This window comes from Oryzias latipes, chromosome 10 (genome assembly GCF_053564925.1).
Source record: "Oryzias latipes strain Hd-rR chromosome 10, Olatipes_Hd-rR_3.1".
Taxonomy (NCBI): Eukaryota; Metazoa; Chordata; class Actinopteri; order Beloniformes; family Adrianichthyidae; genus Oryzias; species Oryzias latipes.
The window spans coordinates 15,744,632-15,761,235 of record NC_136246.1 but is presented as its reverse complement, the minus strand read 5'-3'; the positions used below and the strand labels follow the sequence as shown (position 1 = coordinate 15,761,235).

Sequence of the window (16,604 nt, the reverse complement as noted above, 5' to 3'; positions counted from 1 at the left end):
ATGGATGGATGGATGGATGGATTGATGGATGGGTGGATAGAAAACTTGGACCACTAGTCCAGTCTTTCTTCCCCCTGGCCCGGTTAAGATGTTTCCTCCATTGACTCAAGGAACCCAACAGTTTTTGTCATCTCCTGGATGCGCCTGAAAGTTTTTGAAGGTGTTCCTCTGCCCTATTCCAAAATTATCTTTTTTTTCCTCCTTCATGTCATTATTTCTTGTAGCTGCTCTACAAATAAATTTCAAAAATTGCCAACATTTCTGAATTTTCTTGAAGCTTTTTTAATTATTTAAATTTTAACAAAGGTAGTAAAATATGGTAGCCATAGACTCTGAATGAATGAACCAAATATGGTATATTCTTGTAAATAAATAAATACCTGTTTATTTCCAGTTGATCTGAAGTCGGCCTGAAATTTCAGGTATAATCTATTTGAGTACCATTCCATCCATTTCTTTTAAAAGTTAATGTAAATATTCGGGGGGGTTACCGTCATCCTGTAGTGTTCCATGATTTTCTCTTACACAGTCATCTGTTGTCATCCGCGCTCCCACGCGCGTCCACGTGCTCTCGGCCTGTCTGGCTCTCCCCTTTAAAAGTTTCAGCTCGCAGGATATGCGCCACAATCTGTCTGTGAGCAGAGTGGAGCGCACAGGTGCGCGCGCAGCCGAGATGAGACAGACGCTCCTTTTCCCGCTGTTGCTGCTGCTGCTGCTTTGCGGCAGTTCCGCAGGAGAACCACAGACTCCAGTTGGTGTCAGAGAATATTACATCGCGGCCGTGGAGATCGGCTGGGACTTCATCCACCTGGATGATGCATCAGAGCAAAGGTGAGCCACTCCACAGCATCTAAACAGAATAAGTTCTGTGTGGTTTCTCTTATTGGTGCATTGACTGTTCTTTTTAACCTTCAGGGTCAAAGCTGCTCCTCAAAAATACATTAAGGCGGTTTACAGAGAGTACACAGACTCTACATACACCATCCCTGTGGCAAGACCAGCCTGGGCAGGTTGGTATCATCTGTACATGTTTTATGTGATCCGCCATTTTCAATACAGACTAGTGTTTGTCATTTTTAAAATCCATTTTTACTAATTTGGAGCTCAATTCAAATGAAATTTTCTGTACTTTTCAGTCTTTTTTAATGCTTCTTCTTTATGCCACATTAGATAAATTGTCAATTAAAAAAAAAAGTAAATGGAAAGGGCTTTATATGAATTTTAAGTGTTCGAGCTCTCTGGAAACACAATGTTATAGTGGGTGTAATAATTCATTTTAACAACGATTCAATTCCTTATCATAATTTATGGATATTGATTCATTTGGAACGATCCAATTCAATGACCTAACATCAATCCAAGACATGTTTAGCCAAAATTTCAACCAGTGTGACTCAGAGATAAATACCTGGGTACTGAACAGTGCAGGTGAAGTTTCCAGAAAATTAAATCAGTGTACAAACAAGTAAACAACAATCAATGTCAAATCCTTTCACATTTAAGTTTCCTAAAGTTTAGACCAGTGTTTTTTTTCCACATCAAAATAATCCCAATGGAACATTATTAGAACATTCTATCACACTGTGTGGTTTTATGTCTTTTATGCCTAAATTTAAAGTGTTTCCACTCATTGGACTGCATCTCGATCCAAATGGTATTTTCAAATATAGACACAATTTATTTTTTTTGAAACAATTTTAAATGCTATAGGTTGATTTGATTAACAACTTGCCTCAGACAGATCAATCTGGTCTGATTTCATTGATTAAGGCGATTAATCATTACACCACTATGATGTTTTTGTTCCTGCAGGTATTCAGGGGCCGACCATCGTCACTCAGGCTGGCCATAGAGTGGTAGTGCACTTCAAAAACCTTGCGTCTCAGTCATACAGCGTCAGCCCTGTGGGGATCACGTATTGGAAACAGTCTGAAGGTGGGTGAAGCGCCTGCACAAAACTTCCATGAATCTTCTTTTCTGTTTCTTCCAGTGTGTTAGTCAGAAACATTCTTGTCTTCATGATCAATAAATGGTCAAGAACCTGAATCAGGTTGTTGAGTCAGTTTGGGGATTTTATTTCGGCACAGCATACGAGGCAATGGGGAAAAAAAGTCAGAAGCTCTGTAGAGCGACTTGAAGTTAAATGTGGTTTTGTTTAAGACTTACATAACAGATACTCATAAAGAGTGTCTGCTTGTTCACCTTTCGGCGTATCCTTTCAGGGGTCGCCACAGTGAATTACCTTTCACTGACTCACACAGGTGGTTTTAGTAGAGATTTTTACGCCGTAAACTCTTCATGACACCACCCTGTATTTTATCCAAAGGGTCTTGCCCAAGGACCCACACTGGCTTGAGCTCACTGTGCCCTCTGGGAATCGAAGTCTGATTTCCCATACGCCAGTCCTACACACAGCTTAAAGTTGCCATCCAGATGCTTTCATTACTCATAAAAGAGTACATACTTCTAAAGAATTTTTTCGATCGGCTGATGAAATATAGCAGCAGATAATGATGACACATGGGACAAGGTCAAAACAGCCTCCTTATTCTTCAGAAATTACACAGTTCAACGGTTATCATTATCTTGAGCGTGCAGATTTGAGCTGGTTCCTGCAGCTGCACTTGCTACAGTTCATAAGTAGTTTAACTGCGACGGCATTCCTCAAATGGGAAATGTGATGAAGAATTTTGTTTTAATATAGATCTTAAGCAGACACTTCCTGAAAGCCAACTACTTACTACTAGGCAGATTCCCATAAATGAGCTTATCATAATCCAAAAAGCTACTCTTGTCACTTCCAGGAAAGAGCTTTCGTGAGCAGATCTAAGCGTGTCTTTTCAGTGTTAAGAAACAGTTAAGAGCCGTGACAGGGAATCAAAAGGCAGATTTTACTGTTGCAATTTAACTTTGTATTGTGCAAATGTTCTGAATCACTGAGTCGTTTTTCCAGGAGCCGGGTATGACGACTCCACTGCAGGCCAGGAGAAGGAGGACGATGCCGTCTCCCCTGGAGGACAGTACGAGTACGTGTGGGACATCAACCCAAAAGATGGCCCCACCCTCAGTGACCCCGAATGCCTCACTTATTCATACTCATCCCAGGTGGACACAGTCAGAGACGTGAACTCAGGCCTCATGGGAGCCCTACTCATCTGTAAATCAAGTACGTTGTGTTAATACAAATTCTTGAATTTACTGAAACTCAAATAAGAGATCTCTTTAACTGTGTTTTTAAACTGATAAATTTAAACACAGAATGTGAAAAATAATCAGGACGTTTGACCTCTTTTCTGCTTTATTTGACCTATAAGTCCACAAATGTAAACAAATAAAAGGCCAAGATGCAGTCAGGTCAACCCTTCCAAGAAACATTTAACCAATAGCAGATACGAAGCAAAGAAAGAAAGGAAGCAGATGAAAAGTAACACGTGGAGAAAGCACAGAGGAAAAATGTTTTACCATATACTGTAAATGAGAACTGGACTGACTGACTGGACTATGATTTTAAATCACTTAAATAGCGTATGCTTGCATGCCCTTTACTACCTTCCTTGGTGGCCCAAGGCTCTTTATAGTGCCATTCACCCATGCACACACACGTTCACACCCTGATGGTGGCTTCGCTTCCGAACACTGGCACCAACCTATAACCACCAAGAGCAATGTGTGGTTCAGTGTCTTGCCCAAGGACACTTCAACACATGGGTCTATCAAAGTGGGAACTGAACATGTGATATTCTGATCAGAGGTCGACCACTCTATCTCTGCAACACAGCCGCCCCTTAAAAATACAATAAATGCGATAATTGGTTCCCTCAGAGCCCTTTTAACCGTTCCTGTGTCCTGTGTGATTCCCTGAAGGCGCTTTCACTGAGGACGGTCGTAGGAGACATCCAGCCTTTGTCCTGCTGCTCGCAGTCTTCGACGAGACTCAAAGCTGGTATGGGGAGAGGATGAGCAGAGAGGTTTTTAAGATGAGCAAAGGAAGGAAGGTCTACCACACCATCAACGGATACGTCAACTCTACTTTACCTGGTGAACTTCCACTCCAGCTCGTGTAATGCCAGATAGATCAGTGGTTACAATAAAAATTGCCTAATTTTTCTATTTTGTGTTTATAGGTTTGACAATGTGTCACAACCATCAACTTGTGTTCTGGCATCTGATTGGGATGGGCACCACTCCAGAAATCCACTCCCTCCGCTTTCAGGATCACTCTCTGCAGGTGACAGATTTGAAGAATGTTTTCAGGTTGAACATTGACAGGGTTTGTGGGCACTCCAAGAACAAAAAAAACGTGACAGTTGAGAGTTATGAGCAAAGCTCATCTTGATACAGACTTTATTTAAATATCTCACCAAAGGATGGACCAATACTCACCTTTGGTCATGAGCTCTGGGTCATGACTGAAGGAAACAAGGTAGAACACAAGTGGCTGAAATGAACTTCCATTCTAGGGTGGGTGGGCGCTCCCAGAGAGGATGGATCTTCAGAAGTTCAGCACGCTGTCTTGAAACTTGCAGAATAATAAAAAGCAGCAACACTTGAGACTTGTAAAGCAAAGAAAACTACATTTTAAGAAATATGGAAACAATTTTATTCTTTTTTTCAGGTGATGGCACATCGTAAAGTCAACTTGGAAGTGACTCCGATGTCATTCATCACAGCAGAAATGAAACCCACATCTCCAGGCCGCTTCCTCATTAGTTGCCAGTTATATTCTCATCGCTATGGTAACCCGACAGCCTTCTCATGCAGCCACACCCTGTTTCTGTAAGTGCACTGATAGGCTACTTTGATTATCAACTGCCCCCCTCCCCTATCCCCATAGATGGCATGAATGCAGAGTTCAATGTGGAGAAATGCCCTGAGCCAGATGTGCGCCATGTCAAACTGGACAGCGAGGAGATGAGTCACGAGGACTATGCTTCCATGTTCAACACCGTCAACCTTCTGCCTCCGTTTCAAGTCAGATCAAGTCGAGAACAGTCCAAAACGTGGAAGCACTTTATTGCTGCTGAGGAGATCCTGTGGGACTACACTCCTCACCTCAAACCTACAGACAGGTAGGGATAAAAATGGAAGAAAGAGACAATTAGCACCAATGTACTAAGCTGTCTCCCTTTTCTACGTTTTGCATTAGCGTGTTGCAGTCACGACATTTACCTGCAGCTCCCCATCACCTGGGTTACAAGTACAAAAAAGTTGCATTTGTGGAATACACTGACGCATCCTTTACCCGGAGGAAACACCTGAAGTTTACACTACTGGGTCCTGTACTGAAAGGAAAGGTCAACGATGAGATCCATGTGAGTAATTCAGACAGAGCTGTAGGAGATACAGCAAAGACAAAAAGCTAACACGGTAACCTTTTGCTTTTTATTTTTGTCAGATCATTTTCAAAAACATGGCCAGTCGTCCCTTTAATATCTACCCCAACGGCCTCACTAAGATCGATCCTCTTCAACGTTCTTCCAATGGTAAAGCTGAGAAGAAAGCTTGGAAACATTCAAGCAAAAAATATACTCTTGAAGAGCTAACATAGCGTCTTAAGGTTGTAGTTTTTGTCCAATTGTGTTCGACAAGAACCAACCAAAATTTAGAGAGGAAAAAATGTTTTCCTTTCAAAATGACTGTAGCCCAAATAGAATTAGGTGATTAAGCATATTAATTGTCTTTTTTGTTCGGTGGAGTTTGAATATAAATTCCTAAACTTAAACAAATGTAAATTCCTGCCCGGTATTTTGATCTATTGCCTTCTAACTCCTTTATCATCATTGTGAAGCTACTTGGGAAAATATGTTGGAAATAAAGGTTGCAGATTTTGAACGACGTTCAAGCGGCAAGCTCACAAAAGTAGCGTTCCCCTGTTGCTCGCAGATTTTTTACGCGAATGATCAGAAATTCTAACACATGAATAGGTGGCTCAAGCTTAACAAAACGACATGACATACAAGGTAAAAATATTTAAAATGTGTGCATGGATAACAAAAAACATCAGTTGCCAAGGAAATCCAAAAAAATTGTTTTGATGATTCTTCTAAAAACATGTAGACCTGTTCGTCACCCACCTGGTGAGGGTGGGGGAGGTTAGCATCAACAGGCCCTACAACGCTGCTTGTGACTTAAATACATTTGGAACATTGGAGTGAATGGGAATTTACCTTTATTACCAGGCCTTGGTTGCTAATTGGGGAACTTAACCTTGCTATAATCTTCTACCCAAAGGCTAAAATTGTTCTTGGTCTGGCTTCCTTACCTAGTGGTCATAAACAAGATGTGTGCACATTTTTTTACTTCACGAAAACCTAACATCTAAACAAAATGTAATCTAACAGCTGCAGAGAACAACTTGCGCTCAATGGGAGTCCCCCCCAATGAAACATTTGGCTACATTTGGAGGCTAACAACAGACGATGGACCTTTGAAGGGCGACCCTCAGTGTCTGACGCAGGTGTATCAGAGCACCTTTTCACCTGAAAGTGACTTGGCCTCTGGGCTGGTGGGCACCCTGCTCATCTGCAAGTACGACGCTATTGATTCTCAAGGACTGCTGGTGAGATGAACTGCTCTGCATAAGCTTCAGAGATTTTGTTTTTTATTCATTTATACTGTAACCTCAACTTCTTCCCTTCTTCCCTTCAGCTGGGGCCTGATGAGAAGTTGAACTTAATTTTTGCTGTGTTTGATGAGAACAAAAGTTGGTACTTTAAGGACAACATGAAGCGATCCAGTCAAAGATCATACAATGCAACAGAACCAGGATTCTATGAGTCCAACGTCATTTACAGTCAGTTCACCACAACACAACAAATTAACATTTTATGTCTAAAAAGTTTGCGATGGCGTTTTAAAACACTTTCCCTTTTTTTGCAGGCATAAATGGCACCATGTTCAGCGGGCGCCAGTTTGTCATGTGCCAAACTGATGTCATCTTCTGGCACGTGGCCAACGTGGGAACCCAAAGTGACTTTCTGTCTGTGTATTTCACTGGAAACCTCTTCCAGCGGCAAAGCCTGTACCAATCTGTGCTTACCCTCTTTCCCATGACTGCTGAAACTATTCCCATGGAGACCGAGCTCTTAGGTGAGGCATTGCTTCGTAACCCTTGTGCTATCCTAGGCATTTTAACATTGGGAGTTGGGTCATGTAGACCCACTAGACAAACTACTTTTTTCTTCAATGATTTGTGAACCTCACTGGTGTCCATGGATTACATGAAATCTTTCCACCTTTATCCACCTTTGTCATGGTAGGGAGAACACATCAATTTAAGGGTGGGGTCATCTAAGATAGCACAAGGGTTAAATTGATAAAGGTTGGTAAACAACATAAACGTCATAAGCACCATGCCAATTTTCATTGTGCTGCAAAATGTCCATAGCAGTCAAATGTCTCTTTTTGTAGGCGAGTGGGAGATCAGCGCCTTTGATAGCAGCCTAAAGAACAAGGGCATGAGCATCCGTTACACTGTTCGTCCCTGCAACAATGGGGACGTCCCGCTGGTTGATCACAACAGAGATGAAGATATATCTGCCTATTTGGATAAAATCCTTCCCCTCCCGAGAGGGGTGAGACCCCAAAATGACACGGCTTTGATTCGACTCTGTAAGAGGCCTCTTGCTAACAATAAGAGTAATCCTTCAAATGTGAACCAAACTGAAGACACTAGTGCATCTTGTGAGCTGAGGAGAGTCCCAGTGGCATTACTGGAAAAGATCAAATCTCATGAAGAGGAAGGAATTCCAGAGGACATTCTGGGAAACATAGACAGGGAAGGGTTATGGAAAGCTCATCAGAATAAAAGTGAAACTGGGGTCAACAGGTGGAGAAGAAGGGCAGATGGGAACTGGATTGAACGCGAGAAAAGTTTTAAAGGAACTACGTTAGAGATTGTTGAAAAAAATGTAGACAGTGCAGCTAACATTACTGCAGATAATGAGGAGACTCACGTAGAGATTGTTGGCGAAGGTGCGGATAATTTGGCTGACACCAATTCTGAAGCAAAAACCAAAGAACGTAATGTGTCGTTGAGTGAAAACAACGAGACCGTAGAACTGGAAGAGGACAACGACTTCATACTGAGCCCAGATGTACAGAATAGCAGCAAAGTCTTGGCTGAAAACATCAACCAGAACTGGGAACTGCTGAGCCTTATTTCTGGGGAGTCCGAGTGGCTCACAGATGACATGCTAGAACTGGACAACAGCATCAATGATGCCAACACCACAGAGTTGGGCTTATCCTTAGAGTACGACGACTACATCAATGGGGTATAGTTGGCCCGATACGCTCAAATTCCCACTTTTCCTCAAAGTAAAAGTCCACCATATTGAACTGTGAACTGTCTCTGTAGGCGCAAAGCACGCCAGGTGCAGTTGGAGGAGTGGACCCGCGCTCTGGAGCAAGGCGACCTCGGCTCTACTACATCGCTGCGGAGGAGATCACCTGGGACTATGGCATCAGAACACCACAACAGTTCATCAAACACAGGTGCAAATTTGATTTTTTTTTTTTACTTCCAAAAAGGGTTTGGGGTATGCGTTCATTTTCTTTTCTGAAAGAAAACAGGCCAATAGAAACAGCTTGTCATGCCACATAGAATGAGGCCTTAGTAACAACTGCCCTTACAGTTGGATACAGGCTGTCTGCAGATTAAAAATGGGCAAATTTGTGCAGGTCACAGATTATTCGATTATAGTTTAATTTGACTCATACCTCTCTACAAGTGTGAATCAAACTGCACGCACGCATCAATCTTTCCACGTGGACAATTCAGACACCCTGATGTGAACGTTTGAGGCATGTGTGGAGTTTGAAGCACAATCATGGAGACATATGCCTCAAATTAAATGCCACAGTAGACAATCTAGTGAACCCATTAAGACGAAAAAGTTCTTGCACATTTTTTTCTTGGCTCATGATGTGGGCGTCAGGTTATAGTGAACACCTAAGCAACATGTAGGGGGTAGGTAATGGTGAAGTAGGTGAGACGCAGGTACATCATACTGATCATTCATTTTTCAACCCCCCTGAACTCTGCACACTGCTAGACACACCTGCACTCCTCTTGAGATGCAGCCCCTCCTTTCTGCAACCCTCTATGGGCCCAGAAAACCCAATAACCTGCAGCACCCATATAGGCCAGCCTCCATACAGGTGCATGTGACTAAGGACTAAATAATTTGCCCGTTGTTTTAAAATTCTGCCCAACATTTGTAGTTCAGTTTAAAAACTGGTTTAGTTACTGTCCTTTAAAGCCTTTCCTTGTCTCATTGTCAGCATTTATAAATATATACAGGATGTCTGGTGCCATGTTTGGCCCTTGTCATGTTTTTCTGTTGCTGACACTGTCCCTGTTTAATCACTTTATCTCTCTTTTGTACTTTTGTACAACTTGGTTATGTACTGTGATCGTTTTGTATATCTGTCTCGTTCTTCATCTCATTTGCTTTTCATTCTGATTCATGCTGGTTTTTGCCCACAGCAAAATGTCAGCACTCAAGTATTTTATTACAGGGACTTAGGGACAGGAACTAGTATAAATCTGTCAAAGCAAACAGCACCAGAGAAGTTCACAATGCTTTTTTTTACCAACGATGATGATAACGATCCTATGAATGCGCTTTGTGTTCTTTTCTTCCCATCATAACAGAGAAATGCGTCGAGGGATGAGGAAGTTCTTGCCTGAGTATAAGAAAGTGGTATTCCGAGCGTACATGGATGATAAATTTGAGCGTCAAATCGGCAGAGGAGAGCTTGAGGAACACTTGGGAATAATGGGTCCTTTCATTGGAGCTGAAATAAATGAACTCCTCACAGTGAGTGATTCTGTGTCAGAAAGTCAAACAAAACACTTTGAAAACATTCTGCCTCCCTGAAAATGCAGAAAGAAGAATTGCGGGATACTGATTGTGTGTTTTTAATTGATTGCAACTTCTTTTGCTCTTTTTTGTAACCCAGGTGACTTTTAAGAACAAAGCAAGTAGACCGTACTCCTTTCACTTTCACGGAGTCTACGACGGACACCAAGGCGCTGGAATGGGACAAGCTGACTCCAAAGCTGCTCCAGCCGGCATTCCCGGAGAGCCTGTTCCTCCAGGGGAAGCCCGGACATACAACTGGAAAATCAATAAAAAACAAGGACCCTCTGACTCTGAGTTCAACTGCAGGACTGGAGCTTACTACTCCACTGTGGACAAGGTCTGCAGCAATCCCAATTAGCTTCCCAGGATTCACGTTTGTCATTGTGATTTAAAAAGTAAGAGCTGGAAGTTTTCTGTTAGTAGAAAAAAATAATCTTTTATTTTGTAGGAGAAGGATCTGCATTCTGGCCTGATCGGCCCATTAGTGATCTGTAAGGTTGGAACCCTGGAAATTCATCTTAACAAAAAGCCAACAATCCAGGATTTCTCCCTGCTTTTCCACACCTTTGATGAAACCAAAAGCTGGTATCTGCAGGAAAACCTGCAGAAGTACTGCACACCGCCATGTCAGGCCAACACAGACGATCCATGGTATCACACAAGCAACAAGTTTGCAGGTAGCCACGATTTTCTTAGTGTCTTCATGTTCGTTTTTCCGGCACTAAAGTTTTTATCGTTTAAAAAAAATTGCCAAATTGTCCAATTGTGTCGCATTTTGAAATGCAGATGCTCATCAATGCTTTTATTTCTTCTCGTCTTGATTTCTGCAACTCCGTCTTTACATGTCTAAGTAAAAAAATCTCTCAAACAGGTCCAGGTTGTCCAGAACGCTGTTAAAGGCTTTTAACAAAATCTTTCAAGTATTGTTCCAGCTGCACTAGCTCCCTAGTGCATTTTAAAATCTAGCACTGGTCTATACAAACAACCTTGTGACAGACCCTTTACAGCAGTGGCTCCACCCCTCCAGAACTCCCTTCCTCTCAGGGTCAGATCCATAGACTCAGTGTTTTCTTTTGAAAAGTAGCTGAAAAAGTGTTTTTAAGATTGCTTTTTTCCAACTGAGTTTTTACTTTCTGTGTTTTACTTGTGAAGCACTTTGTGATTTTTATCTTGAAAGGTGCTGTATCAATAAAGTGCATTATTATTATTATTATTATTATTATTGTTGTTATTATTATTTCTGTTATTATTATTACTGTTATTATTATTGTTATTATTATTATTATTAAGTTTAGTGCTTCTCTTCAGCGATCAATGGTTATGTGGCTGAAACTCTACCTGGTCTGATGGTCGCCCAGCATCAGCAAGTCAGGTGGCATCTGCTGAACGTAGGAGGTGACAAAGAGTTCCACGCCGTGCACTTCCACGGTTTGCCTTTCACTGTTCACACCAAGCAGGAGCACCGGATGGGGGTGTTCAGCCTTTTTCCAGGTAGGGGACACACGGACATACCTGTGAATCCTCCTTGTTTACAAAAAAGCAAGAATGTTCTCCAACAGAGTACATCATTCACCTATGTTGTCTCCCATGCTGTATTTTCTATGACCGTCAAGGTGTTTTTGGGACTGTGGAGATGACCCCCTCCACTGTGGGGACGTGGCTTGTGGAGTGCACCATAGGGGACTACCAACTGGCTGGCATGAGAGCAAAACTGTTGGTTTATGACCCGTGTAAGTGCTTTGTTGTGTTTTTTTATCAACCATGCACTGTTTTTTTTATTTATTTTTTTTATTTGGGTTGTAAGGGGAATTAAATGTAACCAATAATCTCAAAAAGTGGAACCAATAATCAAAGCTTTAGAGTTTATGTTCACATATAAATTTATATTGTAGGTGGTTTTGGCTCAAAGAGTTTCCAGTTCGTAGAACTGACAGATCTGCTTAGATTTGCTTTAGTTTTGCTTATGTTCATTGATACTTAACCACACATTTTTAAATGAGTAGTAGTTGTAGTGGCAGAAGATGGTGGGTAACACTGTCGAAAATGTTTTGAGGCTTGAACATATTTTGTTCAGTGAAAAAAAAATCCAATCAATTTAAATAGGAAGATAAGACATTGTTGATATTACTGAGAAATTATTAACTTTAGAAATTATGTTTGGAATGAGCAATGGTGCAGTGATTAGCAGTCTCATCTCACAGCAAGAAGGGCCTGGTTAGAATCCCGTCTGGGTCCTTTCTGTGTGGAGCTTGGGCTTCCTCCCACAGTCAAAAACATGCTTCATAGGTTATTTGGTGTCTCTTAATTGCCCCTAGGTGTGAATGTGAATGTGAGTGTGTATGAGTATGTGATTGTGTGGCCTTACAACTGGCGACCCGTTCAGGGTGTATGCCGCCTTGGCTCCAGCTGCCCTGTTACCCCGAAAGGGAGTCAGCAGGTTATGAAGATGGATGGATGGATGGATGGATGGATGGATGGATGGATGGATGGATGGATGGATGGATGGATGGATGGATGGATGGATGGAATTGTACTAGTAAATCTCGTGTGTGAAGACACGATGAGCTGATTTGATTTGACATTTCAAAACTGTATCATCCTGCAGACTGTTCCATACCTCTGGGAATGAAATCAGGATGGATTAAAGATTCCCAAATCACAGCGTCGGATCACGTAGGTAAGACCGGATTTAGGGTTTTATGTGCAACAAAGTCAGCAAACACACCAAGAAGACTTTCAACACCCACCAGTTTTAGAGAAGATTAAAAATTTACTGCAAACACTTAATCCACTCAGAAAGAGAATGACTCACACTATTAAAAACCTTAAAGCCAGGAAACTACGTGTAATAAGACAGATCAGAAGCAGGTTTGTGTTTTCGTGCAGGAAACTGGGAGCCAGGGCTGGCAAGGCTTGAGAAGTCTGGTTACATCAACGCCTGGATGGGCCAAAACATCAAGTCATGGTTACAGGTTAGACTTCCACCTTTCTGAGTTTTCTTCTTTTTCATTTAAATTTTACTGCTAGCAGATGGGCTGCACGGTGGCGCAGTGGTTAGCGCTCTTGCCTCACAGCAAGAAGGCTTCCGGTTCAAGTCTCGGCTGGGGGACATGAAAAAACTACATCAACAGGGGACCTCTCTGTGTGGAGTTTGCATGTTCTCCCTGTGTATGCGTGGGTTTTCTCCGGGGTCTCCAGCTTCCTCCCACCGTCCAAAAACATGCTTCATAGGTTAATTGGCAACTCTAAATTGTCCCTAGGTGTGAGAGTGAGAGTGAATGGGTGTGTGTTTGTGGACATTCTACCCTGCAACAGACTGGCGACCTGTCCAGGTTGTCCTCTGCCTTCACCCACAAGTGGCCAGGATAGGCTCCAGCAGCCCTGTGACCCCAAAAGGGAAAAACAGTCAAGAAAATGAATGAATGCTAGAGGATGAAAGTTGGTTCAGTCTACCAGCACACCGTGGAGGTTTACAATAGAGGATGAAGAAACATCTTTTTTCTGTTTCTGTGCTGCAACACATGCAACATTTCGACATTAACTCTGTGGTGAGAAAGATGTGTGATGCAAATGGAAACTAAGGTCTAAAGCTTCATTCACACTGACCTCAGAAACGCGCATTTTAGAGGACGTGAATAATCTATATGTAAATGTACGTATATGCACGTTTCGGGCATCCATGTTTTAAACTCTCGCATTCATGAACTACACATGTCTGTTTATTGGGCTCTACGTACAAAACGCATGGCTATTGTGCACATGTCAAAAGTTAAACCAGTTGATCTTTGACCAATCAGGGACCTGAATTTGGTAGTGATGTATGGGTAGAGTCCTTTTTGATTCACGGAAGTGCTAACTGTTTGAAAATTGATCAAGGAGGAGAATTTAGTAATTGCAGTTTGTGCCAGAATATGACATAGATCGGAATAGAGCTGCGAGAGAAAAAGCCTGGAGCAAGATTTGCAAAATATGCAACACTTTGACATTTCAAACCAAGCCAATGATGTGTGTTCAAGATCACACTGAATGGGCTTTCTGTTGGCACCCAACTCTAGCTCATATTCACAATATAGTAGGGCTCAATGTTATTTGACATCTTTGGAGGTCTGAATCTCTTCAATGAAAAAGAAAGACTCCCTAACATCTAAACTGAGAACGCTGACAGCTGCTGGGTAAACATTGACTACTTGTAGCATGTCACAAATATAAGTAAGTAAGTAAGTTTTTATATATGCATGCATCCCATGTGTTCAGATTGACCTTCAGAAGCCCACTTTGCTGCATGCCATTGAGACCCAGGGAGTGAGATCAAGACTGAGGGACCACTACATTACATTCTTCAACATCTCCTACAGCCTGGACCAGGAGACATGGAAAGCCTACAGAGAGTACAACTCCAAGTTCAGGATGGTGCGTCATTTCCAGCAAGCAGAGCTGCTCCTCCTTCAACCTGATGTGCTTCATATGACTATGTTGAGTCTTTGCTGTGTTTCCCGTGTTTCTCTGCTTTAGCTCTTCCCCGGCAACATGGACAGCTCCACAGTGAGGCGAAACAGCTTTTCTCCACCTTTTGTAGCTCGCTACATCAGGATTCAGCCCTTCCGCTTTGGGCTGAAGCCCGCCCTGCGCCTTGAGCTACTTGGATGTGATATCAACAGTGAGTCCTTCATACTGTTAAAAGCCCCATTCCACACACAAAGATTTGGTTAATTGAGTTTCTTTATTTCTTTGCGCTTCCGACCAGGCTGCTCGTTACCTCTGGGACTAAAGAACAGGATTCCTGACAACAATTTTACTGCCTCCTCATTTTACTCGTCTCTGGTGAGAAGCTGGAGCCCCAGCCTCGCCCGTTTACACCAGACTGGTGGTGCCAACGCCTGGAGGCCAAAGGTGTGCAAACATGTAGCTCATCAAGACAGCAAAGCTAGTGCTTTTAGAAGACACGAAAGTCTGCACTCCTATAATCCGCTTAACGTCATGTCATTGTTACATGAATAAACAATATTACTTTTTTTTAGATCTACAATCTACACAATGGTTTTACATTAACATCAAAATTTTAGTATTTTTTACTCACAGGGAGGACATTACAAAAAACAAAATGACCTAATTGACAATTTTTTTGAACACTGCAAGCTTTAGCTCAGTAACTGACGAACAGGATAACCACCCGTTAAGATTCACCTATGAGTTGGTAGCTGGACGGGTGGCGTGGAGCAAACCCCGCCCCACTTCTCCTCATATTACTGAGAGCTATAGGTTTACATGCTCTCCCACTGGTTTACAGCCCCTCACACCTCCAACCTAACATCACTGGTGCAGCAAAATTGGTGACCAATATTGAAGCTATCCAGGCATACAGGCATACAGTTTAGGAGGTCAGGTTCAGCTGCACACAGGCACTTTTCTTCTTTAGGCAACCTATGGCAACAATTTAGGAACAAAACTTGTACCATCAATATATAGCAACTGTCAGGCTTGGTGGTCTTGCCTATTGCAATCTTTGGTAAAGCAGAACATAGAAAAACAACTTCAGAGCTAAACTTTTAAATCATTCCAAACTAGACAAAGGAGTAATTTGTCCACAGCTTACTGTGAAAAACCAAAATGTTATTATTTTTACCGTTTTTCTCATGTCTCTTCTGATGTCTAAAAGCTTTCCAATGTCCTCTGCTTTGCAGAACAACAACCCCCATGAGTGGTTGCAGGTGGACTTGGGCTCTGTGAAACGCATCACAGGAGTCATCACCCAAGGAGCGCGGTCTGTGCTGACAGAAATGATGGTGACGGAGTTCTCGGTCACTTACAGTCAGGATGAACACACATGGAGCAGTGTGTTAGAGGACAACTCCCAAAGAGAGAAGGTATATGAAAACAACGCCAACCTGTTAAAGTCATTTAATTGACTTAGTAATTATTTTTACACATTTTTCTACGAATCACACATTTAAAATCTGTCCTGTTTTAGATAATCCAATACTAAATTATTGGCCTTTTTTCCAACTTATTCTCAGATTTTCACAGGGAACAGCGATGTAGACGAGGAAGCGCTTAACTTTTTTGACCCGCCTCTGTTCGGCCGCTATGTTCGGATCCACCCGCGGGGCTGGTTAAACGACATCGCCCTCCGTCTGGAGCTGCTGGGCTGCGTCACACAGCCGGGGGTCTGATTCCAATAGTTGGGAGCAGGATCTTGTGCTTGTGTGGAGTTCAAATAAACTATTATTCTGTGGAGCACTTAATTTAATTAAAAAACAAAAGCTATTTTAGCGAGAATAGTTTACATTTCCAGTTTTTTTCTGTCCAGTATTTGTATGTGTTGAGCTTTCTGAGAGAATGTTATTGTTGTTGTTGTGAACAGATGTTTGAAGAACATATCAGAAAAATTCAAGCGTGTGTACATATTCTAGACTCAGATGTGAAGTTGGGTTATCACTGGATAAAGTTTTTGGTTTTTGTGCTTCCTTTTAAGTTTTTATAAAAACTATTTCCAAGCACTCTTTTCCCTCCCTCATTTCTGAGTATTTGTCCCTGCTGTGTTTCATTCCCCGCGCCTTCAGGTCAGTACGTTCCTAAACTGCTGATTTGGCTTTTCCTCCTCCACCTCCTGTCAGAAACAATAACCCTCCCAGTTCCAGCATTGTTCTGTGAAAGCCATGACAAACAGAGGAGGAACGCGCCAACTGAGTTAAGGGAGTTTTCCAACTTCCTATCAACTACTATTTTAGATTCTGA

At 42.2% G+C, this 16,604-nt stretch overlaps 1 protein-coding gene and 1 long non-coding RNA gene across 2 annotated transcripts; one reads left to right on the top strand and one right to left on the bottom strand.

Annotated features, from left to right (window-relative positions):
- Positions 1-530: 530 nt before the first annotated feature.
- f8 (coagulation factor VIII, procoagulant component) lies at positions 531-16,366 on the top strand. The gene is made up of 27 exons (XM_011480019.4): positions 531-831; positions 916-1,010; positions 1,813-1,935; positions 2,954-3,166; positions 3,865-4,038; positions 4,125-4,228; positions 4,616-4,736; positions 4,835-5,069; positions 5,147-5,312; positions 5,396-5,483; positions 6,342-6,559; positions 6,649-6,793; positions 6,880-7,089; positions 7,411-8,276; positions 8,360-8,496; positions 9,659-9,824; positions 9,967-10,206; positions 10,318-10,546; positions 11,178-11,360; positions 11,483-11,599; positions 12,475-12,546; positions 12,756-12,841; positions 14,124-14,279; positions 14,382-14,526; positions 14,614-14,759; positions 15,551-15,733; positions 15,884-16,366. The coding sequence occupies exons 1-27, from the start codon at positions 617-619 to the stop codon at positions 16,037-16,039; spliced, it is 4,989 nt and encodes a 1,662-aa protein (XP_011478321.4). The 5' UTR covers positions 531-616; the 3' UTR covers positions 16,040-16,366.
- Positions 3,281-4,174, bottom strand: LOC144994866 (uncharacterized). Its single transcript, XR_013658538.1, has 2 exons — positions 4,036-4,174; positions 3,281-3,940 (listed from the first exon to the last, which is right to left on the bottom strand). It is a non-coding gene; the product is annotated as an uncharacterized LOC144994866 (long non-coding RNA).
- Positions 16,367-16,604: the final 238 nt, after the last annotated feature.

What these genes read in the sequence shown, in the direction of transcription:
- f8 (XM_011480019.4), top strand. Translation starts at nt 617, where the DNA reads ATGCGCCACAATCTGTCTGTGAGCAGAGTGGAGCGCACAGGTGCGCGC. An exon ending in ACGACGACTACATCAATGGG is followed by an intron (nt 8,277 to 8,359) that starts GTATAGTTGGCC and finishes CTGTCTCTGTAG; the next exon opens with GCGCAAAGCACGCCAGGTGC. An exon ending in CACAGCGTCGGATCACGTAG is followed by an intron (nt 12,547 to 12,755) that starts GTAAGACCGGAT and finishes GTTTTCGTGCAG; the next exon opens with GAAACTGGGAGCCAGGGCTG.